Source organism: Ceratotherium simum, chromosome 21, assembly GCF_057802395.1.
Source record: "Ceratotherium simum simum isolate JZ-2026a chromosome 21, ASM5780239v1, whole genome shotgun sequence".
In the NCBI taxonomy this organism is placed as follows: Eukaryota; Metazoa; Chordata; class Mammalia; order Perissodactyla; family Rhinocerotidae; genus Ceratotherium; species Ceratotherium simum.
Window position 1 is genome coordinate 33,387,468 of NC_141920.1, and position 27,345 is coordinate 33,414,812.

Sequence of the window (27,345 nt, forward strand, 5' to 3'; positions counted from 1 at the left end):
GGCTCCAGAGCAGATTGGAGATGGAAGAAGAAACGGTCTGTAAACGAGTAAAGAAACTGGTATATTCATAAAGTTGAATAAAACTCAGCATCAAAAAAAAAAAAAAAAAATAAGTTAGGAAGTAAGGTGCCTTAGAACTCCAAAGCTGGTGTTATTGCACAGCAGGGAAAAGCCAGATGAACCCAGGAAGAGGAACTGAAGCTACTGCTGATGGGGTACAGTGAATCAAGGTTCTTGGACAGCAAGGGGGTAGGAGAAATGCTAGTTGTGAAAAAGAGGTGAAAAGAAAGAAGGATTGTCTTGGAATACTGTAGAACAAATCCATAGAAGGTTTAGCAAAAAACAAAACAAACAAAAGTCTGTAGACACCTTATTATTTAAACCACAGTCTGGGATTATTTCTGGTATCAAAAATCAGGCCCCCCCGGGACATAGGGATGTGTGGCGGGAACTTCTCACTGTTAACACAGATATATCTGCCCCACTCCTCCAGCATCAGCCTATATGTGTAATATATCATGATACATGTGTATGCGTAATGAATTGTGTAATCGAAGGTCCCTTTGCAAGTGAAAGCAGGTGCTATTAATAATTAATTGAGACAACAGGCATAAACTGGGGTTGTCCTGGGCAAACCTCCCAGTCAACCTAGTGAGTACTGGTCACCCTAGTAATAGCGCACAGTTACATGTTCATTTGAAAATGAAACTCCACAAACAAAACAAAACATCAAAATTTTAAAAATGTATCCACCATGTGCCAGCACTGGTTTAGGCCCTGGAGATACAACAAGTAACAAGAGAGACAAAAATCCTTGAGTAGGAGAAAATAGACAATCAACCAACAAATCATATATACCATTAGATGCTATTAGGTTTATATTGAAATATAAGGCAGACGAGAGAGAGGGAGAACCAGGGCCCATGGGAGCAAGGGGAATGCAATTTTAAATAGTGTGCTCAGGGAAGGTTTGGTAAACTGGATTATTGTCCACCGGTACTCTCTGTCTCTCCCTATGGGGGAATTTTTCATCCTCATCCTTTTGAAATCAGCTTGGCCGTATGACTGAACATGGGCGAGTGATATGTGAACAGAAGCGACCGAGCTTCCCTGGTGACTGCCTGCCTCACCAGGCTCTTTTCTCTCTGCTGCAGTCACTCAGCAATGTTGAGATGGTGGCTGCCCCATTGGCCTGGGTTCCAGGGTAAGGGCAAGAATGATACAGATCTACTTGTAGAATGACACAGAGCTGTAAGTAATGAGAAATAATCCTTTGTTGTTTTATGCCCCTGAGATTTGGGGCTTGCTTATTATGGAGCATAACCTAGCCCATCCTGACTGCTACAGAAGGCGTCACTGAGAAAGTAGCATCTGAGCAGAGACCTGAAGGAGGCGAGGAAACCAATCCTGCAGATATGTGGAGAAAGCGTGTTGCATGCAGAGGAACAGCAAGTGCAAAGGTTCTGAAGAAGGAGCTTGCTTGATGCATTCAAGGATCAGAAAAGAAGCAAAATTTCTCAAGGCAGTGATGCAGAGGTGTTAGCACCAGTCAGATGTTCGTGTGGCCTGTAGGGCCGGAGGTAGGTCTTAATCTCATTCATCCAGTGGCCCTGTTCGCTCTTGTTTACCTCCACAGACTATGGAGTTGGGTGGCAGGAGTGAGAGGAATAGAAGAGGGTATGAAGGAAAAGACAGTGAGATCTGGAGCAGGAAAATGCAGCCTAGCAGAGCAGGGCCTCAGATCCATGGGCCATAGCCCCTAATATACTAACGAGGATATTGTCATCCCAGCAGAGAACCTCTGAGGCCTCTGAAGTCTGACTGCTGTCATAAAGGAGATGAGTCAGTGCATCTATGGTGTGACCGTCGATGACCAGGACATGGCCCCCTCCCTGTTCACCCGTTCTCCTGCCCATGACTTTCTTAGAGCCATATGGAACCCAGGGAGCCTCCAACACAAACCAAGGCAGTGGGGCCGCACTTAGGAGAGTGCCTTGCGGTGCCCTGAGAAAGGGGAAGCTTCCCCTCCGGGCAACACAGAAGGAAAACGTACAAGCCACATATTCCTTCTTTCCTTAAATCCTGATAATTCTCCATATTTTTTTTTATTAAGCCTTAGATTTCTTTCAGCTCTGTACAGCCTTGAAATCACATATCCTCCCAATTAGCAGTTGCTAGTGAAAGAAACTCTGAACAAATGAGGCAGAGTGGGTGGCTATTGATGCTGATGCATGAAGAAGACAGAATTCTAAATATCAAATTTAGATTGCCATCTAAATACCAAATTATTAAATATCAAATTCTAAATATCAAAACCATTTAGAGGAAACTTGTTAAGGTTGGAGGCTAAAAGTTTTGCAGAGATAAAACCCTGGTGTGCATTTATCAACTAGAGATGTAGCCATGGAAGATTCTTTGGAAGAAACCACCATTAAACATCTGGGTTTCTAAAGGCTAATGCATCTCACAGAACACAACCACTAATCTCGAATGCTAATTGATTGTCTTGGATTACTGAACTCAAATTAGATAGTCCTAAAGATATAAAATTAGCATCTATATCTAAAGATATAAAAATATTTTTAGATTTATAAGAATCTCAGACACCTATATGTTATCTCTTCTCTCTTTGGTCAAAAGAAAATTTAACAAATGGATGCTCTGGTAGATAGGTGACCTCATTGAAACAATGAATGCAAAAGCATTGCCCTATCAAGCCTGTCCTCCTCCTGTTTTTCTTGTCAATTCCTAAAGAAATTCTATTCATGATAGAGAACATATTGAAATAAAAAGGGAAAAATCCCCTTAGACCCAATTTAGGTAATGCCAGAATCATTGGGACTGGGGCCCTTGCTGAGAAAAAAAAAATGCCATCTCAAGGTCTGAGAAGGGAAGAATGCATAGCACACGTGGGTGCCAGCAAGAAGGGCATTGTGCAGGGATCGATAGCAAAGGTGCCTCGGGGAGTTCAAGGCACATCAATATATTACCGTGCAGTAGGATTCAGCTTTCACGTCCCACTCCTTCCAGAATCCATCCTTTGAGCCAGGGTTCCTCTGGAGGGAGTAGGGGGCACTATTGGCATTTGGGGGAAGGGTGATTCTTTGTTGCATGAGACTATCCTGTACATTGTAGGATATTTACATCCTTGACCCCACTCACTAAATGCAAGTAACACTTTTCAATCACCGACACAAAAACGTCCCCCATCTCTCCCTAGAGTAGACATTATTGTCCCCAGTTGAGAGCCCTACAAATCTGGGCTATATCAACAGGTAGAATAAGCGGGGGGGTTGAACATAGCTGTGAGGATGCACCACTGAGCAGGAACTGACTGAATTGTCAAAGATCCATCATTCTGTCCACATGTAGGTGCATCAGGAAAAGAAGCAATTAGCTTTATATACTGGCCAAGGAACAGTGATACCTGAAAGGCCACAATAGCCATATGATTAGAGAGATGGCTTTGTAGCTGGTAGTAAAGCAAATCTTAAAAGGAAATCAAAGACTGAAACGAACTGGAGGCAGTGTTCAAAAGAACTGACGCAGTAAATGACTCAACCCATGTTGTCATGCCCTTCCGGAAAGAGGAAGGAGGGTTTCTTTGAAGATGAGTTGCAGTTTGCTTGACATTTGCATGAAAAATAGAGGAGATGGGCTACTTTTTTAGGTTCATTCATGGACACTGAATTTCAAAAATTAAATGAAATATAAAGATGAAACAGATGAAAACTTAAAATCCTTCATATCAAAGTTATTGACCAGTTAGTTAATAAGTACATGCTCTGCTACTTGGAGTGTTCTGTATAAATGGCTGCCTCAGCTAGGCAATTTCAGGAATTCTCCAACTTTCCCAGCGTTACTGCTGAGCATCTCCCTTCTCTCTTCCACTCTTCCCATTGACCCTTCTCAGCCCGTCTCCCTGCCTTAACATTCGAGGACCAGATCATCTGTGGGGAAGAAAGTGGGAAGGGACAGCTCATCCTGCCATCGCAAGACTCCTTCCCTTCTCCCCTCTCCCCCTGGCTCTCTAAGAGCAGTACCGTTTGTCAGGCGAATACTCTTTGTCAAGCCCTGAGCTAAGGCTTTGTGTGTTTTAATATTAAAGTGGCCGCCAAAGGAAGTTTTAACAATTATCCCTCCAGAGGTTTATTTTAATTTTTTCTTGAAACTCAGAGAAAACTTGCAAGTACAATACAGATAACTTTTTTTTTTTTCATGAATTATTTGAGACTAAGTTGCCAACTTGATGCTCTGGTTTTCCTAACAATAAGGACATTCTCCTACATAACCCCGTGAAACCATCAAAATCAGGAAAAATTACAAGTGATTTAATCCTCAGACATCTATTCCTCAGACCCATTCAAGGGTCCCAGGAATGTTCTTTATGGCAAAAAGGATCTCGTTGAAAATCACGTGTGCGTTTGGTTGTCGTGTGTCTTTAGCCTCCTCCAGTCTGGAACAGTTGCTCAGTGTTTTTTTGGCTTTCATGACCTTGGCCCTTCTGAAGAGTACAGGCCAGTCATTTTGTAGAACGTTCCTCAATTAGGTTTTGCCTAACGCTTCCTTATGATTGGGTTCCAGTGATGCGCTTTTGGCAAGACTATCAGAGAAGTGATGCTGGGTCTTCCCGTTGCATCTGGTCAAGTGGCACATGATTTCCATTTGTCCCATTACTGATGGTGCTCGCTCAGATCACTTGATTAAGGTGGCATTTGCCAGTCTTATCCACTATAAAGTTATTCTTTTCCCCTTTGTAGTTAGTAAGTATTTTAGAGGAAAGTACTCTGAGACTTCATTGTAAATATTCTGTTCCTCATTAAAATTGAATTATTTTATGGATTCGTGGTTTTCTGTTTTAATAAATGGGTTATCATCTGTTACTCTCATTATTTATTTTGATGCCTACGTTGTTCCACATTTGACCGGGGGATCCTTTTCTAGCTGGCCTCTGCTCCTCCTAAGTGCTTTGTTGTTGGGCTAATTGTGTGTTGAATCAATGAATGCTTGTCCCTGTGGGGACCTGCGTGTGTCACACAGAACACGTGTCCACATTCTTTTTGAATGCTCTGATGTTTTGGATTATCCACTTCTCTGTTCCTTGTATTGCCATTGAAGTTCTAGAAGAGAGATCTCTTAGTAAACCTCTTGTTTGGTAGATGAGAAGGCTGAAGCTCAGAAAGGTGGTATGACTTGTTCAAGGTGACATATCTAGCTGGTAACAAAACTAGTGTCAAAACCCCAAATCTCAGCTCCTTTTCTAAAACTCCACTTATTGCATCACACAACTTTCTTCATCTTTAGCAAGTACAAATATTTTTGTTATAACTACTAATTGAGTTTGTGGTGTGAGTGTGAAATTAAAGCTGGTAATTTATTAAGGCTTATATCAGAGAGAAAAAAGGAAAATATAGTATTTTCATTTAAAGTATAAATTTTTTTTTTTTTTTGGCGAGGAAGATTGGCCCTGAGCTAACATCTATGCCAATCTTCCTCTATTTTGTATGTGGGACACTGCCACAGCATGGCTTGGCTGGTGGTGTGTAGGTCTGCGCCCGGGATGCGAACCCACAAACTGCAGGCTGTCAAAGAGGAGCGTGCAAACTTAACCACTACGGCACTGGGCCAGCCCTAAAGTATAAATTTTAAAGAATAAAACTGGTGGCTGTATAAGGAATTCTGCAACTTAAAAATTAATTATTTGTGTAATCTTTTCTAGAACACATTGATAAGAAAATTCTTTGATTCAGTGGACTTAAGAGATTCCTATGTTAAGAATTAGGGTGCCCAGAGAGGTACAGAAAGTTAGATGGAGAACTGGGGTTTGGCTCCAGTTCTGGTCTCTTATTGTCTATTATTAAATCACTAAGTTTATTTGTTACTCCTCCTTTAAAAAACACAAAGGTGGTGATTTTAATTTGGAGATAAAGAGTCTATAGGATTATTGTGGGGAGTAGAGGAAGAAAATACCTGAACTGTGTGAATACCTAGAACTGTCTACATTAGGGGTCTTCACCATGTTTCTGCCATGAATCCCTTTGGCATCTGGTGAAGCCCATTGACCTTTGCTCAGAATAAAGCTTTTAAATGCATAAAGCAGAATATATAGGATTATCAAAGAAAAAATATTGAAATATAGTTAGTTATTAAAATATTGAAAGAAAAAATTATGATATTGTAATGAATATGTGCTTTTTTATTAATGCTTAAATAATAAGATCTAGTGTCAGGACTAATAACTATGGTGATTTCAAAGTAGTGTATCTTGGTCTACTTGGGCTGCCATGACAAAATACCATAAACTGGGGGCTTAAACAACAGAAATTTATTTTCTCACAGTTTTGCAGGCTGGAAGTCTGAGATCAGGGTGCCAGCATGGTTGGGTTCTGGTGAGGACTCTTCTTGGCTTACAGACAGCTGGCTTCTCTCTGTGTCCTCATATGGCCTTTCTTTGGTGTGTGTGCATGGAGAGAGAGATCTCTCCCTCTTCTTACAAGGCCACCAAACCTATCACCTTAGGGCTCCACCCTTATGACCTTACTTAACCTTAATAACCTCCTAAAAGCCCCATCTCCAAATACACTCACATTAGGGACTAGGGCTTCAACATATGAATTTTGGAGGGACACAGTTCAGTCCATGGCATAGTGATAGGCATAAATGATATTTCAAAACATCTTCAACAAACTATAATGTGATATGAAAATTGCTGTGATCTATTGGTGACAAAATCACAGGTACTGCTGCTAATAGATTTGTTGCCTACATTCATCATGGAAGAAAATGCTTAATTTCAGATGGAGGTAGTGAAAATAAAGATAAGATTTTCTTTTTTTCCATCCAAGTTCACAGCCACCCTGAACAAGGTTCTATACAAGGACCCCAGGTTAAGAACCCCTGAAACATGCAAGTAAGATGTTCTTGTTTTGAGCAAACAAGTAGCATAACCCCAGGATGGTGGGAACGGATTCTGAAATCAGCTGATTCTGCCCACTGCCAGTTACCCAGGAGCAGTAAGTGTGTTGAATTGAAAAGAGACATGATCTGCTCTTGGCTGGCTTTCTGATATTTTTGAATGTGTGTTCGAGTATTGGAATGTGTTTTGTCTTGCAGACAGCAGTAACCTAAATGCTGCACAAAATGACTCCTGGACCTCTGAGAACTTCTGGCTTGACCTTCCTGTAAAGGGCCAACCAGAGACCAAGGAAGAGGATGATGGCCTTCGGAAATCCCTGGATAGATTCTATGAAATGTTTGGCCGTCCACAGCCAGCCTCCGGAGACCCACTCTCCACATCTGTCTGCCAGTGTCTGTCTCAGAAAATCAATGAACTGAAGGGCCAGGAGAACCAGAAGTATGCCCTCCGCAGTTTTCAAATGGCCCGGATCATCCTCAACCAGGACGGCTGCTCAGTCTTACGGAGGCATTCCAGGGACGCCCACTTCTACGCATCGGGAGAAGGAAGTGTGTCTCTGGAGGATGAAAAGCCGATTCCAGGGCTTTCAAAAGAGGTTCTTCATTTCCTCTTGCAGCAGAACGTGCTGAAAGACCTGTGACTGGTGCCTGGTGGTGAGAGCAGGCACCATGGAGGATGGCCCTGTGGCCGACGCTGTTGGTGCACCACCCACATCCCCTCGGGTCTCCCTTGCCAGCTCTGTGTGCCCAGCCGCCAGTGACCTGGTGCTGGAAGCAGTTCAGCCCATATGGAGAACCAGCAGGGTCTGGGGTTCCCATGGCCACCACACCTCCCACCCCATCCTACCACTCCCTTTGACCTAAGACCAGTGACTGACTGGTTTGGGAGTCCAAAGTCCCAGCTTTCTTGCCTCAGGGAAGGGCATGCTCTGAGGCGTAATTTAGTCTCTGGAGCTCCCCTCTGGATCAGGCCACGGCTAGGACTTAACACGAAATCATACTCTTGCTCAGTTCCTTCTCTTTCCCTGTCCTCCTTCTGCCCTTCACTTACTGGTGTCTCCTGGGAGCCTTTCCTTAATAAATCTCTTTTACCTGAATCCTTGACTCAGAGTCTACTTCTGGGAGAACATGACCTAGGCGAACACGCTTCTGTCAGATGAGTTTTTTGAAGGTTACAAAGCCCAAAGCTGAATCATGTATAAGAATTATACCAAGTTGTAAAACTGCAACCATGTGATTGAGAACATACGTCCCAAAATAATAAAAAGATTTAAATACGGTTCCAGAAAATGCATCACATCTTAATCATACCCTTGCCTCTCCAAAGCCAGAATTCCCTGTTTTATAATACTAACTGGGTGTGGAAGGAACATTTGGACCACCTAAAATAACAGCTAAGATTCACAAATTAAAAAAAGTCTCTTCACCTTCATCAGATTGCAAATGTGAAAAATGAGAAGAAAACAAATGTGCGCCGCCCCCCAAAGTATGTGTAAGCTCCGTTGTGACGTGCTAGGCTGACACGATGCGGCCTTGTCAATTTGTGGTAGAAGAGAAAAAGGACTCCTGACCAAGTGGACTCCTTCTTCTCATCATTTTTGCCTTCTGCCTGCCTGCTGCCAGCACCCTATGTCACCCTCTGAATGGTTGGCCCCTTGCCCCTGTCCTGTTCTTGCTTCTGACGCCCTGAGCTCCATCTGCAAACGTTTGCCACGAACAGGTCCTCCTTGCCATCCTGCCCCCGACCTTTAGGTCTGAGCTCTGCCTCGCCAGGGAGAGGCTTTAAATAGCCGGTGCAGGCTTGCACTGGCAGATGCTCTGCTCCACGGCCGTGTCCTGAACCCCCCTTTGAGACTCGGTTGGTGGAATGACCTCACCTGGCACCAAGCTCTCTGACACTGTCATTGGAAGCCTCGTACTAATCCCGACCTCGACAGTTCTTCAAACCAATTCCATTGACGGAAAGGGTTATATCACTTGTTTGGGGGAACAACAAGAGAAGTTGGCAATGCTGTGCAGTTAGATTTTGAGAAACTTTAGGTGAAATTTAATTGGCATAAGACACCATAGCTTTCCAGAAAGTGGATTATGCAAATAGATCAGCCTAAAAGTGTACATTGAAAGTGAGTGTGCCCTCCCACACAGGTCTCTTGGGGACTCTTGTATGGAGAGAGAAGCCTTTTAAAGGTCAGGTGTTATAAACTAAGGCTTCCAGTTCTGGGAAGATCAGAGGTAAGAAACAGTGTCCCACGCTGAAGTGCAGAGGCACCGCTGGAAGGAGAGCTACATGTAGGAAATAGGAAATGAATGGGTCTTTGAGAGATACTTGAGAAAACAAGGCTCCAGGTTTTCCTCTGACAAGCAATTGTCCACTTCTTCCTTCATAATCTTCTCCTATTCAACTGGCCCCCAAATAATTGTGAAGCCAGTGGAACTTATAATTGAAAATCTACAGGTTGAATTTTAAGGTCACAAGTTTGATTGTTTTTTAATGTGAAGCAAATTAATGGGTGCCTTGAAGATTGCTGTCATTTTTAGTATCGTGTAGTCACTGAAATATTGGAGATTAGTTTCCCTGGCTACCAACGGAAAGCAACTGGATTATTTTATAGTTTTTAAAGGACAAAAGATATAAGCTATTTGAATCTCCATGTGGGGAAGTAGCGGCTTCTGTTTGGCAGTGAGATTTTAGTATCAAGAATTTTGTAACCTTTATTAATATCAGTGCTGAGGGTCCTCAGCAAGAGGTAGACTCTGAAAGCAGAGAATTGTGAAGTCTAAAAGCCAGAATCACCGTAGGGTAAAAAAAGAGTGTGGTGTGTGTTTGGTTGTATCTGAGTAAGTGCTTGTGACAGGTAAGTACAAGATATTTGATTCTCTGCAATCTCGCTCCTTAATTTGATCTTCATGAGGTTAGCATGGTATTTTCCATGTATCTCTGTTTACCTTTAATAAAGACTAAGAGATAAGGATATTGAGGCTCTGGCGTTTGGCATCATTGTCTAATTCTGCCCTACGGATCACTCCACCGACATCTTATCCTGTGAACGCTCTGACGGGCCAGTGATATCATCTGTGGTCCTTCTCAGGGGTCTTTGTGAGGATGGATTTGCTGGCAGGAACATCAGAACTCCCAAGAGAACTGCTCCCAGTGTTTAAAGTTTGTGTAACTTACTTCATCAGTCTATTTCTTTGCATGACCTGTGTAAGGGCGCATGTAATAGATCTTATTACCACTTATTAGCACAAAGCAAGACAGCAATACTTTTAAAACTTTTTAAAGCTTACTTTTAAAATTTTTTATTGGATTATAATAATCACACAGAAGAGTGTTTATAAGTGAACATCTCAATGATTTTCACAAACTGAACCCACCTGTGCCCCCAGCATCCGGCTCAAGCAACAGGTAGTACCAGCCAGCCCAGGTGGCCGTCTTCTGAGTGGAGATTTTCATCTGGAGAACTGATCAGAGTGGTTTGCTCAGACCAGTGTTTCTCAAACTGCTGGTAGCACACAAAATAATTTTAGGCACCACATGCGCAATGTTTATTTTCATTGTCATCTATTCAATTTAATGTGTTAGAAAAGTATATAACTACTACATCTAATCCATGCTTGTACAGATATTACATAGGATAAGCCTAATATAAGTATTTAAAATTTAAAAGTGAATTGAGTTAGTGAAAAAGTTAAATTAATAATAGTGCAGGTAACATGTAGATATGTCAAAAATTATAAAAGTAGTATGCCAGAAAATGACTGAAATTTGCAATACAATAGGATAGATAATCCATTCTACCCAGTAGTCTCCCACCATCTGCTGGAACACTGCAAGAAACTTCCATCAAGTCAACCCACATCTAACTTTGCCTCTCTTTACTCTGCAGCCATAGTGCAAATCCTTTTAAAAAGCAAAACGTACATGAATAGCCAGCAAATTAAAGAGAAAGGACTAGGCTTGTCAAACATGAAAACAGTTTTAACTCTATATTAATTAAAGCAGCAACAAAACAGAAGTAGACAGATCAAAGAAAAAGAATTAAGTCCATAAATAGATATAAATGCACATAGAAATTGAGCATTTGATGAAGGTAGCATTTCAAATCCATAAGGAAAAGTTAGAGTTTTTAGCAAATGGTCTTAGAGTAATTGACTCCCCACACTGGGGTAGGAGAGTAAAAAAGGCTAGATTCTTCACCTCACTCATGATATCAAAATGATTTCTAGGTGGATTAAAGATTTTGAAGTAAAAAAATCAAATCATAAAAATACTGGAAAAGGAAATGAGTGATATAGATACATACATACATAGAGATATCTAGATATCTTAGACTAGGGAAGATCTAAGAATGACACAAAACTTGAAAATCATAAAGGAAAAATTTTATAAAATTGACTTCCTAGAAATATTAAACTTCTGCAGGGGAAAAATCTTTAAGGCCACAAACAAGATCAAAACTAGGAAAAATACCGGGAACACATAACAGAGAGACTTTTTCTTCAACAAACAGAAATTTATAAATCATTAGAAAAACAATCAAATAGAAAAATTGTCAAAGAACATGAACAGATAGGTAAGAAAAAAGATATATATAAATGGCTAATAAGCATGAAATTATGCACAACCACAATCATAAAGAACTGCAATTTATGAGATTAAATAAATTTTAATTTACTTAAATAAGGTACTCTTTGTTGTTTTGGATTTGTTTGTTTTTGTTTCCTGATTTTTGTATTTTGGAGTATGGTAAAAGGTTGGAAGGAATCTGGCGCTGGCAAGGGTGCAGGAGACGAGCACTCTGCCTGACTATCAGCAGGGGAGTAAATCGGCATAGCCTTTCTCAGGGAAAATTGGCAACCTCTATCAAAATTATGAAAGTCTTATCTTCTTTGACCGAACAACTCATCCATTCTCCAACTGGGACTGAGCATCACCCTACAGCTGGGGCCACGGAAGTGAACCAGACCTGGAGGGTCTCCTGCTCTCATGGTGCTCACCCTCTAGGGAGGGTGACAGACAGACAAGGTCATTTCAAAAGGTGAGAAGTACTCTGGGGTAATGAAGGATGATATGGTAGCACCTGCGGGTGTGTCTCTAGACCGGGTGGTCTGAGAAAGACTGATGAAAAGGAATTTGAGCTGAGAGCTGCAGGATTCACAAGTACCAGCCGCAGAAAGGTTGGAGCATCCAGGCAGAGGGATCAGCTTGTGCAAAATTAGTGCAAAACAGCCTGGAATGAGCTCATGGTGTCCAGACAGAAGGAAGTCCCATGTGGCCGGAGCACAGTGCACAGAGGGCAGGGGGATAGATGACTTTCAGAAGTAGGCCAAGGCCTTTTAAGCCAGGATAAGGAAGTTGAATTTTATTCTAAAAACAATGGGATGGGCCGGCCCCGTGGCTTAGCGGTTAAGTGCGTGCGCTCCGCTGCCGGCGGCCCGGGTTCAGATCCCGGGTGCGCACAGAGGCACCACTCCTCCAGCCATGCTGAGGCCGCGTCCCACATACAGCAACTAGAAGGATGTGCAGCTATGACAGACAACTATGTACTGGGGCTTTGGGGGAAAAATAAATAAATAAAATCTTTAAAAAAAAAAAAAAAAACAATGGGAAATGACATGAGGATTTTTAGCAAGAGAATAAGAAGATATTCCTAGAAACTTAGTATGTGTTAACAGTAACATTTCAAAACACTGGTAAATGTTGAATTACCTGACTATTCAATAAATGGTGAGATCCCCACCTCACACTATACACAAACATAAATTCCAGATGGATTAAAGAACTAAATGTAAAAAATATGACTATAAATGTGCAGATAACAATATTGGTAAGTGTTTTTATAATCTTTGCATGAGGAAGGCCTTCCTAAAACAGGTAGCAATGCAGACAATAAAAGATCGAGAGGTTTGACTACATACAAATAAAAAACTTAGAGTGAAAGATATATATGTGATAATGGTATTGTGGTTTTGTAAAAAAATGACTTTATTTTTTAGAGATATATACTGAAGGGTCTCCTGCTCTCATGGTACAATTTAGGGTAAAATGTCTTAATGTCTGTAATTTACTTTAAAATACTTCAACAGAAACGAGATGAAGTGGATATGACAAAATGTTAGGTTACCAAAAATCTAGTTGATGAGTATATGGAAGATCACTATTCTTTCTACTTTTCTATGTATGAGATTTTTATAGTAATAAATTTTTTTAAAAGAAAGGAAAAACAAGAGACAAACGGAAAAATTTGCTCAGATATTAACAAACAAGAGTTTAATGTCATAATATATCAAGAGCTTCTGTAAATAAATGCTAAAATGGCAAATGAATAGGAAAATGAACTAAGTATGAATAGGTATTTCACAAAAGAAATGCAAATTGTCAATAAATAGGAATAGCTGCTCGATGTAAGTCATATAGAAATGCAGTTTTTAAAAGGTGTCGCCATTTTTAAATTTGTATGATTGGCAAAAAATTGAAAAGATGAATCCTGTCTAGTGGTGACAAAAATATAGGGACATGGACACTCTAAAATGAAAGCAGGTATGGCCTTTGTAATTAAATAAGTAGCTAAAAAATTTAAAATATAGACCTGAATTTGTCACGTACCCGCTTCCATGCTTCCCTTCGCCCTTGGTCTAGCAGCTGGCCTCTGCCCAGCTCATTGGTTCACCCTGACTCTCTTTGCTGCAGCCACAGTGGCTTCTCAGTTGCTCAACACGCCACCTCCTTAACCAACATGTTTTAAGGTAGGATTGTGGCGTCCTAAGTGTCAACCTTCATTTCAAACACCATTGTTAACTAACTGGCTCCATTTTACAGAGGGGGAAACCAAGGCACAGAGTGCTAATAAGTAATGGAGGTGGCGCCAGAGCCCATACTTAACCCCAAGCTGTCCTTCTCCATTCTGTGCTCCAGGATGCTGTCCTTCCTCCCACCCCAGGGCCATCCCACAGGGTGCCTTCCTCAGAGAGAGCTTTCAAGACCACTCCTTCATACCTTCCCTCCACCTCCCACCACCGCTGGGAGGGTCTCCCTTTTATATACGCCAAGATTACCATGAGCTTCACCTTCATAACTTAGTTACACCAAACAAATGTAATAATGCAGTGCATGGTTTAAGTCTCCCCCTACTTCCCCATCCCCCACCCCTGCCAAAGGAACGTGAGCTCTGTCTTGTTCACCCATGCCTATCACATCCAGGCTGGCAAACCCCAATGCTCAAACATTTATATTTATGAAACAAAATGTAGGAAAATATCTGTATTGTTTGAAGACATATACTGAAGGATTCAGGGGTAAAACGTCTTAATGGCTGTAATTTACTTTAAAGTACTTCAGTGGAAGCAAGATGAAGCAGATATGATACATTTCATTTATACGTTGGTTTGTGTACATCCAAATACATGACAAACCAGCTTGCTTTTTGCTGCATTTTGACACAAGATACTTTTTTTTTCCTTTTCCTCTCTCTATTCCTGTTCTCTCAGGTCATCTGGCAGTGTTCAACTCTCTCAGACTCTACTTTCTTCTCCAGGGGAAAATCCCTTTCCCTATGCATCAGAGAACTCAGTCTTCATGAGCAAGTTTACATTCACAGAAAGAACACGTGCAAGTGATCCCAGTGAGAGCCCCTTTGGGGTAAATGATTCTGTTGCCAAATAGGCTTATGGACCAGGAGTCAGGCCTGTTTACCTGTTTGCAACCCACTGGCCTTATTCTCTCTCTGCTTTTTTCTTAGACACCTGAGAGCTGTGCATTGGAGGTAGTGGTTTTACCAGCAACTGAACCAAGAACTCTCCAAATCCACCCAAGTGAATCCTTTCTAACCACTGCCTCACCAGGTGGTGCATTCACAGAAGACACGAGATTTAGGATCCTTCCTCTCTCTGTTATTTTTTCCTCTGCCTCCTTCAACATTTGCATTTAGTGTCAGATGCCTTAAGCACATTTTATTATTTCATGAGAATGTAATTCATGTGTATTCGAACTGTGAAAGTGTTCCGATTGTCTTTGCAAGATCCCCCTGGGATCCTGATTAATGCTTGCCACCTTCCTGACTCTAGAGGTGGATGGCCCATCTGGGCGGAAGGTGTGGAATTCTCGGACACTCTGGTTAGAATTCTTGGCAGCAAGGATGCAATGCCTCACCCTTCCCTGATTTTCACGTTCTCTCCCCACTGTCTTGTATCCTCAGCTCTCTCCCATTTCCTCTCCCTTTTCCATCAAATGTTTACAGGCCTCCTTTATTTAAAAAAAAATTGCACACACACACACATATATACCCATGCACAAAAAAAGCCTTCATTTAATCATGTTAGTTTCTGTCCAGCTCCTCCTCTTCCCTTTGCTCCCATCTTCTGGATCCAGGAAATAGCTAAGACACGAGATACTGGAATTTGGAGACAGAGAAGACCTTGAGATCTGGTTCTGACATTGTGTACCCACAGGCATGTCACTCAACCTCCCTGGGCCTGAATTTACTTATCTGCGAATTGTAGATAATAGGTGATTGTTATGTCTCTGAGTCTTTATGAGGTTCACATAAGTTAATGACTATTCAATATATAGGTACACAAAAATGTGCCTGAAAATGCTTTGTAAATTATGGAGGGCAGTGAAATTGTCAAGTGGCTGCATTTGTTCCATGCTCACTGGTTCTTTATCCCTTTCTAATATGGCCTCCACAGCCACTGCTCCTCAGTTGAAGTTCCTGTCAGCCATGACTGTGACAAGCAATCACCTCCCTTAAAAATAAGGCCTTTGTCAGTCACCCCCTCAAACCCCAGCAGGGCCCTTAATGTCCAACAGGAAGGAGTCGTTTGTTGAATTATGGCATATCCACATTATGGACTACTATGCAGCTGTAAAAAGAATAAGGAAGTTCTTTTTATTCTGATGTGGAAATATATCCAAACTATATTATTAATTGGAAAAAAAAAGGAGAAAAACAGTATATGTAGGAAATTACCATTTGTGTGGGGGGAAATGGAGGCAAAAGAGAAATGTTTTTGTATGCATAAAATACCTTTGGGGGGATACAGAAGAGATGTAACTCTTGCTGCATCTGTAGAGGCGAGCTGGGAGGCTGAGGGACAAAGGTGTATCCATTATCTATGGCTAAGTAACAAACCAACACAAAAATGTAGTAGGCAGAAGACTGGCCTCAAATATGTCCACGTCCTAATCCCTAAAACCTGGGAATATGTTACCTTATGTGGCAAAAAGGACTTTGCAGATATGATTAAGTTAAGGATCTTGAAATGGAAAGAATATCCTGGCTTATTCAGATGGACCTGATGTAATCGCAAGGGTCCTTATAAGGGGGAGGTGGGAGTATCAGAGTCAGAGAAGGAGATATGACAATGGCAGCAGAGGTCAGAGTGATGCCATTGCTGGAAGGGGACCACAGCTAAAGAACGCAGATAGCATTCCTTCAAACAGGCAAGGAGTGGATTCTCCCCTAGAGCCCCCAGAGGAATGCAGCCCTGCCAATACCTTGATCTTCCCCTCCAGACTCATTACTGGATTTCTGACCTCCAGACCCAAAGATAATAAATTTGTGTTGTTTTAAGCCACTAAGTGTGTGGTCATTTATTATAGCAGCAATCAGCAACTAATACAATGGCTTAAACAAGTAAACCTTTGCTCAAAATCCTGAGTATACTTCCAGTACCAGGAGAAGATGGTATAGACTCACTTTTCCTGGCTTCTCCCCTTTAAATACAACTAAAGGCCATGGAAAGAATTCAACAGATAATCATATAAGGACTCTTAAATGTGGGAAGAGGAAAGTGGACTGGCTAGGGACCTCAGGACTTGAAGAATACCACCAGGGTGAATTCCCTGGGTTTTCTTTGTATCTTCCATATATCCTGGGCACCAGCCAGCCTGCAACTTGAAACGAACAACAGACAGAGAAAAAGAGAGAGAGAGGGAGGGAGGGAGGGAGGAAGGGAGGAAGGAAGGAAGGGAGGGAGGGAGGGAGAGAGGGAGGAAAAGTCTGCTCTCTCTGGCTCAAGGAAGGAAGGAAAGAAGGAAGGGAGAGAGGAAAAGTCTGCTCTCTCTGGCTCAAGGAAGGAAGGAAAGAAGGAAGGGAGAGAGGAAAAGTCTGCTCTCTCTGGCTCAAGGACCAGGAAAGGAAAACTCCAGCAGAAACTTAGTGGGCAGACTCATACGCAGCGGCAGTAGCAGGTCCAAACTGCTCAAAACAGCAGCAAAAAGCAGAAATAAGTTTCCAACCCATCTTGCACCCCACAGCCACAGACAGCAGCAGACTGATCTGCCCACAGCAGTGGCAACAGCAAAATGCAGGTGAGCCAACCCATCACACGCCCTACCCCCACCAGCAGCAGTGGGTCCTATCTACCCACATCAGTGGTAACAGCGAGACACAGGTACCAAGCTCATCCACTGCCCCACACCAGGTGACAGCAGGCAGCCCCTCCACCTGCACTGGTAGTGCTGGCAGGCCCAGTGTCTCCCAGCCGTCCACACAGTGGCAGAAGTTGACCCAGGGCATCCCCCTATATCTGCCTAACAATACCAGGCAGCCCAGGGAAGCAACTTCACCCATGTAGACATCACATGTAGGGCTCCAGTGGGAGCTTAAGCAGAGCCAGAAGAACCAAGTAGACCAGAACAGCATCGCCAGGGCTCAGAAAACTCAACTGCATTGAAACTATAGCCTATAAAAGTAAATCTTAAGAAAAAAAATACTAAACAGGGTGGCTGCCTACTAAAATAGAAGATTTATGTAAGATGAAGATTATCCTAACAAAATATGCAAAATGTCCAGGATACAATAAAAAATCTCTTGTCCTACCAACAACCAGGAAAATCACAACTTTAGTGAGAAATGGTAATCAACTGACACCAATAGTGAGATGAATCAGATGTCGGAACTATCTGGCAAAGGTTTTAAAGCAGCCACCATAAAATAGTTTCAGCAAGAATTATGAAAGCCTTTGAAACATACGAAAAAATAGAAAACCTCAGCAAAGAAACAGAAGTTACAGAAATGAACCAAGTGGAAATTATAAAACTGAAAATTACAACCACCAAAATAAAAAACTCACTGGATGGTCTCAATGGTAGAGAGTGGAGATGACAAAAGATGGAATCACTGAACTTGAAGACAACTCAATCAAATTTACTCAATCTGAGAAACTGAGAAAAAAGAGACTAGGGGGAAAAAGGAATCTGTGGTGGGCTGGCCTTGTGGCATAGTGGTTAAGTTCAGCATGCTCCACTTTGGTGGCCTGGGTTTGCCAGTTCAGATCCCAGGCACAGACCTATACCACTCCTCAGCCACGCTGAGGCAGTGACTCCCATACAAAATAGAAGAAGAATGGCACAGATGTTAGCTCAGGGCGAGTCTTCCTCACCAAAAAAAGCAAAAAAAAAAAGGACCCTGTAGGACAGTAACAAAAGAGCTAATGTCTATATCATCAGAATCCCAGGAGATGAGAAAGATTGTGGGGCTCAGCAAATATTCAAAGAAATAATGGCTGAAAACTTCCATTTGGTGAAAGACAGAAACCTACAGATTCAAGAGCTAAGTGAATCTGACATAGGATAAATCTAAAGAAAACCTCATCAAAATTAAACTTCTGAAAACTAAAGAAAAAAATCTTAAGAGCAACCTTAAGAGCAATCTCAAAAGCAGGGAGAAATGATGCATTACTTATAGGCAAATATCAACTCAAATGACAACAGATTTCTCCTCTGAAATCATGGAGGCCACAGTGAAGTGGCACAACATTTTTCACGTGCTAAAAATAAAGAGCTGTCAACCATGTCTTCCCCAAGCTCCTGTCCTATAATTCTAATTTCCCATGGGACATTCTAGTCAGATATATCCTTGTCACCTTAAACAAAATGTATAACAAACCAAGTGTATCCTCTTTCCCACAGACTGATTCGATGTCTCTAATCCGTCAATGGCATTAACATTTTCTAAGTCACTCAGGTTTGAAAAAGTGTGGAATCATCATGACTTTTACTTCTAAACATCCCACTATTGTATGCAGTGGTGCTTACGAGCTGAGACCCGCGAGTCAGACTGCTTGGGTGTGAATCTGGACTCTACCATCTAGTAGTATGTGTCCCTGGGCGTGTTACTTAACCTTACTGTGTCTCAGTTTCCTCATCTGTAAAACAGAAATAACAATAGTATCTAATTCAGGATGCTCAGATGAGTTCACATTTGTATGGTGTTTAAAACAGCACCTGGCACGTAGTGCTGGTTTGGGGGGTTTGGGGGGCTTTTTTGCTTAAAAATAAAAATTCTTACGTCTGCCTTTTCTTTCTCTTCCCACTGCCATCACCTGCTCCAAGTTTTCTTCTCCTTAAGACCTTCTTCAAGGTTTTCCCTGCTGCCAGCCTCTCCCACACACTGTTGCTACCATATTGGTCTTCCTAAATCCAGTCAGTACTGGATCCCATTCCTTCCCAACAGAAACCTTCCAGGCTCCTTAATACCAACAGGGTGAAGAACAAACCCAGGTCCACGCTATTCTCACCCACGTGTTGGGCCCTCTCCTCAGTCCTCAGACCTTACAACCAAGCTCTATGGCCTCCAAAACATCCCATCCCTTCTCCAACCACCACGGCTCTACCCAACTACGGGCTTATGCCTTAACCCTACACAGCAGGACCAACTTCTAAGTATTAACATGTGTACATCTTCCTTCCCCAAATAGATGGAAAGTTTCTGAAGGTCAGAGAGTTTATCTCACCAGGCTAGGAGCAGACCAGTGCTGGGTAAAGACTGATCAGACGTGAACTTGTTCTGTAGTCATGTCTCCTGTTCAGCCTCCTAGTGGAGACTGCTTGACAACGTGTCCCTTTTTCCTACAACTGAACCATATAATTTTAAACCAGGAGCATGGGATCAGGAGATGGAAGGTGCTCTGTACCTTCTGAGAAACATCATGGCAGAAGAAGAGCAATTGTAGGCGTCAGGGGCAATGATGCTCCCGTTAACAAGCAGGATGTGCAGTGAGGCTCATCTACCTCCTCTGGGCCTCATTTCCGTCTGCAAAATGAGAACATTAGCAAAGCTCCAAGTCCCCTCAGGCTCAAACGTTCTGTGACAAATCTCCATGAGGGTGGATTCGGGAAACTGATTTTCAAATTGATGGAGCATTGTGGCATTATTGCATGGAGAATTAAACTACTGTTCATAACAATTCATTTCCTGAGTTTAGCCTTTCAGCCAGTGTTTATTAAGCACCATTTACTCTGCAGTACCCTGGGCTGAGTGCTGTGGAGACACAGAAGTGGTATCACACAGGATCCTTGGTCTCAAGGAGTTTATTATATAATCAGAATTTATTACATAATAAGCTCACCTGGCTCATGATCCAGCAAATTACTTTCTGTTTGTTTACCTGACTTCTTTTGTAAAATAAAGTTTTACTTGAACCATTACATATAATCCCTACATGAACTACACATTCTGTGTGTCATTTCTATATTATTTTATTTGAAATACACACATATTAAATATACACTGTATGTTTAGATATAAATATATGCATTGAAAATATATGCATTGAAAATATCTCCATTGACAGCCTGGGTTTTTTTTTTCAACTTTTTAAAAACCAAATGATGGGGCCAGCCCAGTGGTGTAGTGGTTAACTTCCCATGCTCTGCTTTCGCGGCCCAGGGTTCACAGGTTCAGACCCTGGGCGCAGACCTACACACCCTCACTCATCAGGCCATGCTTTGGCAGTGTTCCACATATAAAATAGAGGAAGATTGGCACAGATGTTAGCTCAGGGCCAATCTTCATCAAAAAAAACCAAAACAACACAGAACAAATGATGTAGATTTTCAAACTTTAACAAAAGTAGAGAGAATTGTTCTACGTGCCTATCACCTAGCTTCAACAGCCATCAGCTTTCTGCCGTTCTTTGTCATCAACCACAACCCCCCACCTTTTGTGTGTGTGCTAAAGCATTGCTTCTTAAGCTATCAGTAGTGAAGGACCCTTTTGTTTAATTTCCAATCTGTCATGGACAAGCACCAGCAGACAGCTCATGCCCATACCACACACACGAGTTCTACAGCACCCAAACTGGGCTCTACCCTGGTCAGTGAGACAAGTCCGCTAATCACTGCTTGGATGCCATGGCAATGTAAAGTGCTATAACAGTTTCTAAACACTTATTGTCAATGTCTGTACTTATCACGGACCAACCGCACGCAATTTGTAAATTGGCACTGATCCATAGACCTCACTTTGAGTAGTACTGTGCTAGAGTATTTTAAAGCAAATCCAAGGCATTCTTTTCTTTCACTTGTAAATTCAGCATGCATCTTTAATGGATAAGGACTTAAGTACTCCCAAGAAAATTATCAATAATTCCTTAACATCATCTAATACTCAGTCCATGTTTGATTTTCCCCAACTGTCTCAAAAATGCCTTCTTACAGTTGTTTTGTTTGAATTGGGATTTAAACAAGGATCTACCATTACATTTGGTTGACATATGGCTTAAGCCTCTTTCAATTTATAATGGTCTATCTCTCCTTTACAAACTGTTTTTGAACCACTCTCTAAATAGATTGATTTACCATTAACTGTAAAAGTTTTCCTGACCCATAATGCTTCCAGTGGGTTTTTCCTATTTGCTATAGTGTGACCACGGGAGGTGCTTAAAAACAAATGATTCCTGCTCCCCCCGCAAAACTCCATGGTCTATGCATATTACGACCACATTTCCCACTCCCCAGACTTGTTTTCATGGCTACAAAACTGTTTAGGTTACTGGGTATGTAAAAGTGCCAGGCACTCTCACTGTCTTATCATCTCTAATTCTCTTTGTCTCCAATGCGACCATTCAGATAGCAGACACTTGTGAACATTGTTAAATGAACTATGGATTTTCTTGGCCTTGACATGCCCAAAGCAGTACTTACCAGATACATTCAACTCTTTGGGGACCTATGTACACATATAGTGACTAGAGACACTCTGACTATTTCAGTGACTTAAGACACTCTTTGGTTATTTGATTTGGACCAGATCCATCTGTGAGCTTCACACAACGCCATCTTTTTCCATAAACATTTCCCCTGCCACTAAGCATATAGAAAGTCAAGTAGCTTTGAGTCTTCAGTGGCCAATACTTCATCTAGAATCATAGAATTTTAGAACAGAAAAGGGAACTTAGCAATTATGCTGTCATGCCCTCTGCAGGGAAGGAGACAAAGGCCCCTTTATCTAGATATGTAGGTGCCCCCTGGACAAGAGCCCAGGTCTCTGACCTTCAGGGGAATCTTCATGCACTAGGGGATATCGCTCTCTCTGCCACTCAGGTTTCTGGATTGCACACAGCAGAAGCAGACTCTGGCTGACTTTAATAGAAGGGTAATGAGTAGCTAACAGAATTGATTAGAAGGCTGCAGAACCAGGTTTTGAAAACAGGTGGGGTCTGAGAAAGGCTGGGCAGCTGGAATACAGCTGGAATCATGCTGCAGGGATGATCTGGTTAGGATGTCCCTAACTCTGGTCTTGCTGCCACTCTGGCCACCACAGCTGAGCCCAGGAGCCCAGGTGCCACTGCTGCTACAAAATTCTCAACTGTCCCTGAGTCTAAATTAAAAGCCCTGGGTGGGAGCATCTGATTTGCTGAGGCTGGGTGATATGCCCATCCTTTAGCAGCCAAGGGTCAGGGAAAGGGCCATCTGGCTTTGTTCCCTTCTATAGTAGGAGAGGAATCCTGCTTCCCACCATGACTGACATCCTAGAGGGAAGGACATTAGGGTGCTAAGAACCCCCATCCCCATAAAGGCAAATGACCACCCCATTCCCCTACTTGAACTTCTGTTGGTGCATAGACATAGCCACCAGTAGTTATTTTATTTTTATAAAATATGGAGGTATTTCCTACAACCCACCAAAAATAGATGACATCCCCAGACAAACGGCACTATTCAAAGCACTGATTTTGCAAAGTCTTTAACCTCATTGAAGGGGACACAGCAACATGAGGCCAGAGCTGACACTGACAGCTATTCCCAAAGGCACAGAATTTCTTTGTTACCAGGAAAAGATGCCCCTGAGTTTTTGGGCTAAGAATGTTTGGCAGAACCTGTCTTCTCTGCTTTCTGGTTGTCTGATTGGATTGCAAGATGGAAAATCATGAGCCAGAGGAACATTCAGAGCATTTGTCTATTGCCTATGTGTTTAAGTTTAGGTTCCCTCAGAAACAGACTCTGAGGCACAAATTCAAGTGCAAGTAGTTTATTTGAATAGAGGAGTGGGGAACTGAGACAGGGGAGCGAAGGAAGACAATAGGAGGTGCATTATCAAGCAAGGTAGCACTGTGGCCAACTGGAGCTCAGTCCTACGGTGGATCTCTGGGAGACAGCGTAGCTGTAAGCCTTAGTTATCCTGCACAGGGAGTGAGGGAGTGGGGATATGTAAGCACCAATTTCCACCAGTTTTTGGTCAAAGGCTGCAACTGGGAGGGCACTAATGCTCCTGTACTTCTGGCCTGCTGTGTGTATGGGCAGAGCAGGCCCCAGCCACCAGACAAAGCCCTCAGGTAGAGGTAGATGCTGGTAGTTGGAAGCCAGGCTGGTGTGTACAAAATGTCAAGGCCCAAGGGAATACATGCAGGGCACCCACAACATCTGCTACCTATGTTCTCTCATCTTCCAGACTTGTGTGACAAACTTTCTGTTCCTTACCCACTCAAAGCCCAAAGTAAATCTTCCCAGAATCAAACAGGAGGTGCACATCCTCTGCCACCCCCAAACCAAATTTTAATTGGCACAGATTGCTTATTTCACTATTTATGCTCAGTAGCTCTCTGCCCAAGTTATAGGGTCACTCTGAAGTTTAGTCTCTTTCAGCCCTACCTGGTACCTTGTTAGCAGCTCAGACTCTGACCCCAGCTGTGGAATAACTGAATAAATCTCACTGACTAACTGACTCCCACTGCTTTCTATTCAGCAAACGTCCTGGATATTTGGAAATGCCTCAGTCCACAACCAGTGCACTTTCAGCAGGTCCTTGTCAGCTTTGATGTTTTGGAGAGATTTAAAATTTGCTAAACATGATGGGTTTTGGATATGTAGAGAATTATGCTCTTGAAAGAATTTAGCATTTCTCATCTCCAGGAGAAGAAGGCGGTTTCTTCAGGACCACGGACAGCATTTGCTGAAACTGTGGTTTAGCCAGCTGTGCGTTGGCAACTTGGCAATGTCTGTGAGGAAGGCTGGGACCTCGGTGAAAGCAGAAATGTTTTCTGAGTTGTTGTCTGGTGTATGGACATCCTACTAAAGTTTACCAAATGGACTGAAAGACCGTCTGAGGCTTGCCATGTGATCTTATATTAATGAAGGGATATCTTAAAGCCTGATGTCTTTCTGGTTTTCATTATTTCTTTTGTCTTTTTTCAACCTAAGTATCAGCCTTTAATAGAGACTGAGATACCTCACAATCAGTTGGCTGTATCGAAAAGGACCTTAATGGATCATCTGGGCAGTTCTGCCTTCAGGCAACACCACACTTAAACCATTCCTGACAGGATGCTGCTTACACATGGTCTGAAAACTCTCCCAAAAGAGAGGTGGGAGAAATGCCAAATAAACTGTAGGCTTATTCTTGCTTAAATTTCAGCTTCAAATTTTTAACAAATGTCATGATGACCTCCCAAATCCTACAAAGATTTATTCTGCGGAACATCCCAGGTAACCTACGACCATCATAAGCAAGATGATAGGCTGTAATTATGTGAAGTTAAAAGTAGTATTTTGGAGAATTTATTCTTCTAGGGAATCAATTAAAAACATGTAGGACTTGCTTTGAAATGCATCAACCAATAAGATAGAGTGATGGATAGATGAATGGCAGGTAGATGGGTAGATATGAGATGAGCAAGTATAGTAAATGTTAATGGTAAAATCTAAGTGGTGGGTACATAGGCCTTATTTGTAAATTTTTATGAAGTTTTCTGTATGTTTCAAATTTTTCATAATAAAATGTTGGGAAATATATGCAGGATATATTTTGAGTATATTAAATGTCTACTCATGTACGTTTATTTATAACTTGGAGTTTTCAATTGCCACAAACGTTCCTGAAGACAATCTCTTTGCTTAATAAAAAACATATTTGAAATATAAAAGATAATTTTTTCGGCTCTTAAGTGGTAGAACTAATTAAACAATCAGCAGATCATTAATGAATATCTCCAAATTACTCTGGGAAATATGGTCCCCACCTTCAAAGAACTTAAATTCAAGTTGGAAAAATTATTTCTATATTGATCTATCTAGATATCTATCTCATCACCTATACATAATATATGTCACCTGCATCATTAACACCAACATTTTCCTGCCCAGATCATAAAATTTACATTTATACCATCTATATTATCTATATCAAATATGTCATCTACATCTATGTTTAGAGCTATATCATTTATATCTACTCATACATCACCATCTACATCTATATTTACATATATTTTATCTACATCTATGTTTACATCTATATCTTCTACACCTACATTTTCAGTTTCATCATCCGCATCATCTACATCTATGTTTATACCTACATCAAGGATACTGCTAAACATCCTACAATTCACAGGACAGTCCCTGACAACAAAGAATTATCCAGCCCAAAGTATCAATAGTACTGAGGTTGAGAAACCCTGATCTACATCATCCACATCATCGACATCCATGTTTACAGCGATGCCATGCACATCTCTATCTATATTGACATCTACTCTATCTACATCTGTATTTATATCTACATCATCTACATTTGCATTTACATCTATGTCATTGACAGCTACTTCTACAGCATCTACAATATCTACGTCAACCACATCCTCTACTTCAACATCTACATCAACATCTACATCTATGCGATCTACATCTTTTACATCTATATCTACCTGTATATCTAATTAGCATCTCAGGGCATGTTTGTTACATAAGAATGAGTGATCTGTTTAATCTAAAATTAAAATTTAGTTTTAATTCTTCCGTCCTCTGGTCACAACAATTCTGATCACCCAATTCCAATATGTGTTGGGGGAGGTGGGGAGCGGTTCCCACACCACCAAGCCATTCTTCAACACCAGCTGAGTGTCCAACAATTCAACTCAATTCTGACACTACCTGGAGATAGCATCAGATTCCACAGGCTGGGGGCTCAGTCCCATAAAACTGCCCTCCACTCAAGAAGCCAATCATGGGGCCAGCCCTGTAGTCTAGTGATTAAGTTTGGCGTGCTACACTTTGGTGGCCCAGGTTTGGTTCCCGGGCAAGACCTACACCACTTGTCAGTGGCTGTGCTGTGGCGGCAACCCACATACAAAATAACAGAAGATTGGCACAGATGTTAGCTCAGGGCGAATCTTTCTCAGAAAGCAAAAGATGCCAATCACAAGTCCAGGTTGTTACCTGTGCTTCTGACCAACTAGCTATAAATCAGAGGTTCCCACAACTCCCCCCTTAGGTTCCATTAATTTGCTAGAGCAGCTCACAGAACTAAGGAAACCAGTTTACTCACTAGATTGCTGGTTTATTACAAAGGAGTTTAAAGGATACAATCAACAGCCAGATGAAGAGATCCATAGCACAAGGTCCCGAACAAAGGAGCTTCTTCATGGAGTTTGGAGCCCAGCATGGTAGCACAAGAAAGCCTTCTGGTTTACCAACCTGGAAGCTCTCCAAACTCCATCCTTTTGGATTTTTATGGAGGCTTCATTACATAGGCATGATTGATTAAATCATTGGCCATCAATTTAACCTCCAGCCCCTCTCTCCTCTCAGGAGGTCTTAGGGGGAGGGAGTGAAAGTTCCAACCCTCCAATCAGTTGATTGGTTTCCCTGGCAATCAGCCCCATCCTTATGCGCTTTCCAAAAATCACCTTCTTAACATAAACTCAGGTGTAGTTGAAAGGGGTTTGTTGTGAATATCAAGACACCTTTATTGCTCTTATCACTTTGGAAATTCCATAGGTTTTAGGAGCTCTGTGCCAGAAATGGGGACAAAGACCAAATATATATTTCTTATATAATCACAGTACCATAGGCCACATACAAAAATATGAGTGGAACAGAGGTCGACCATTGTTGATCACACTCCCTAAAGTGTAAGGGTGTGAGGTCTTTGCTGACTTTGTTCTGTCTTCAAAGGACACCTGTGGTTCCTGCTAGTAGAAGCCAAAGAAGCTTCCATTTTGACTTGAATTGAAATGAGAAGTTAAGCATGTGCTTGATGAATTTCATTCATGGCCTCTTTTAGCTTGCCAGCCTCCCAGAACCAGAGGGCATCTGGTGCAGACACTATCGTCTCTAATATGGTGATAAAGAATGATTTCTTCTCAAAGGAGCAATCATTGCACTTTGAAAACTTGATAAGATCTGATCACATGTTGTGTGACTGG

The 27,345-nt window shown here is 41.9% G+C and overlaps 1 protein-coding gene across 2 annotated transcripts in view; it reads left to right on the forward strand.

The window, feature by feature from the left end:
- The window catches only part of SHLD1 (shieldin complex subunit 1), a 79,522-nt gene extending 69,643 nt beyond the window's left edge, over window positions 1-9,879 (forward strand). For both annotated transcript variants that reach the window (XM_004433775.3, XM_087445585.1), the window contains exon 3: window positions 7,114-9,879. In XM_004433775.3, the coding sequence (XP_004433832.1) occupies window positions 7,114-7,556 (443 nt within the window). In that variant the 3' untranslated portion in view covers window positions 7,557-9,879. The remainder of the gene's footprint in view (window positions 1-7,113) is intronic.
- The last annotated feature ends 17,466 nt before the right edge of the window (window positions 9,880-27,345 follow it).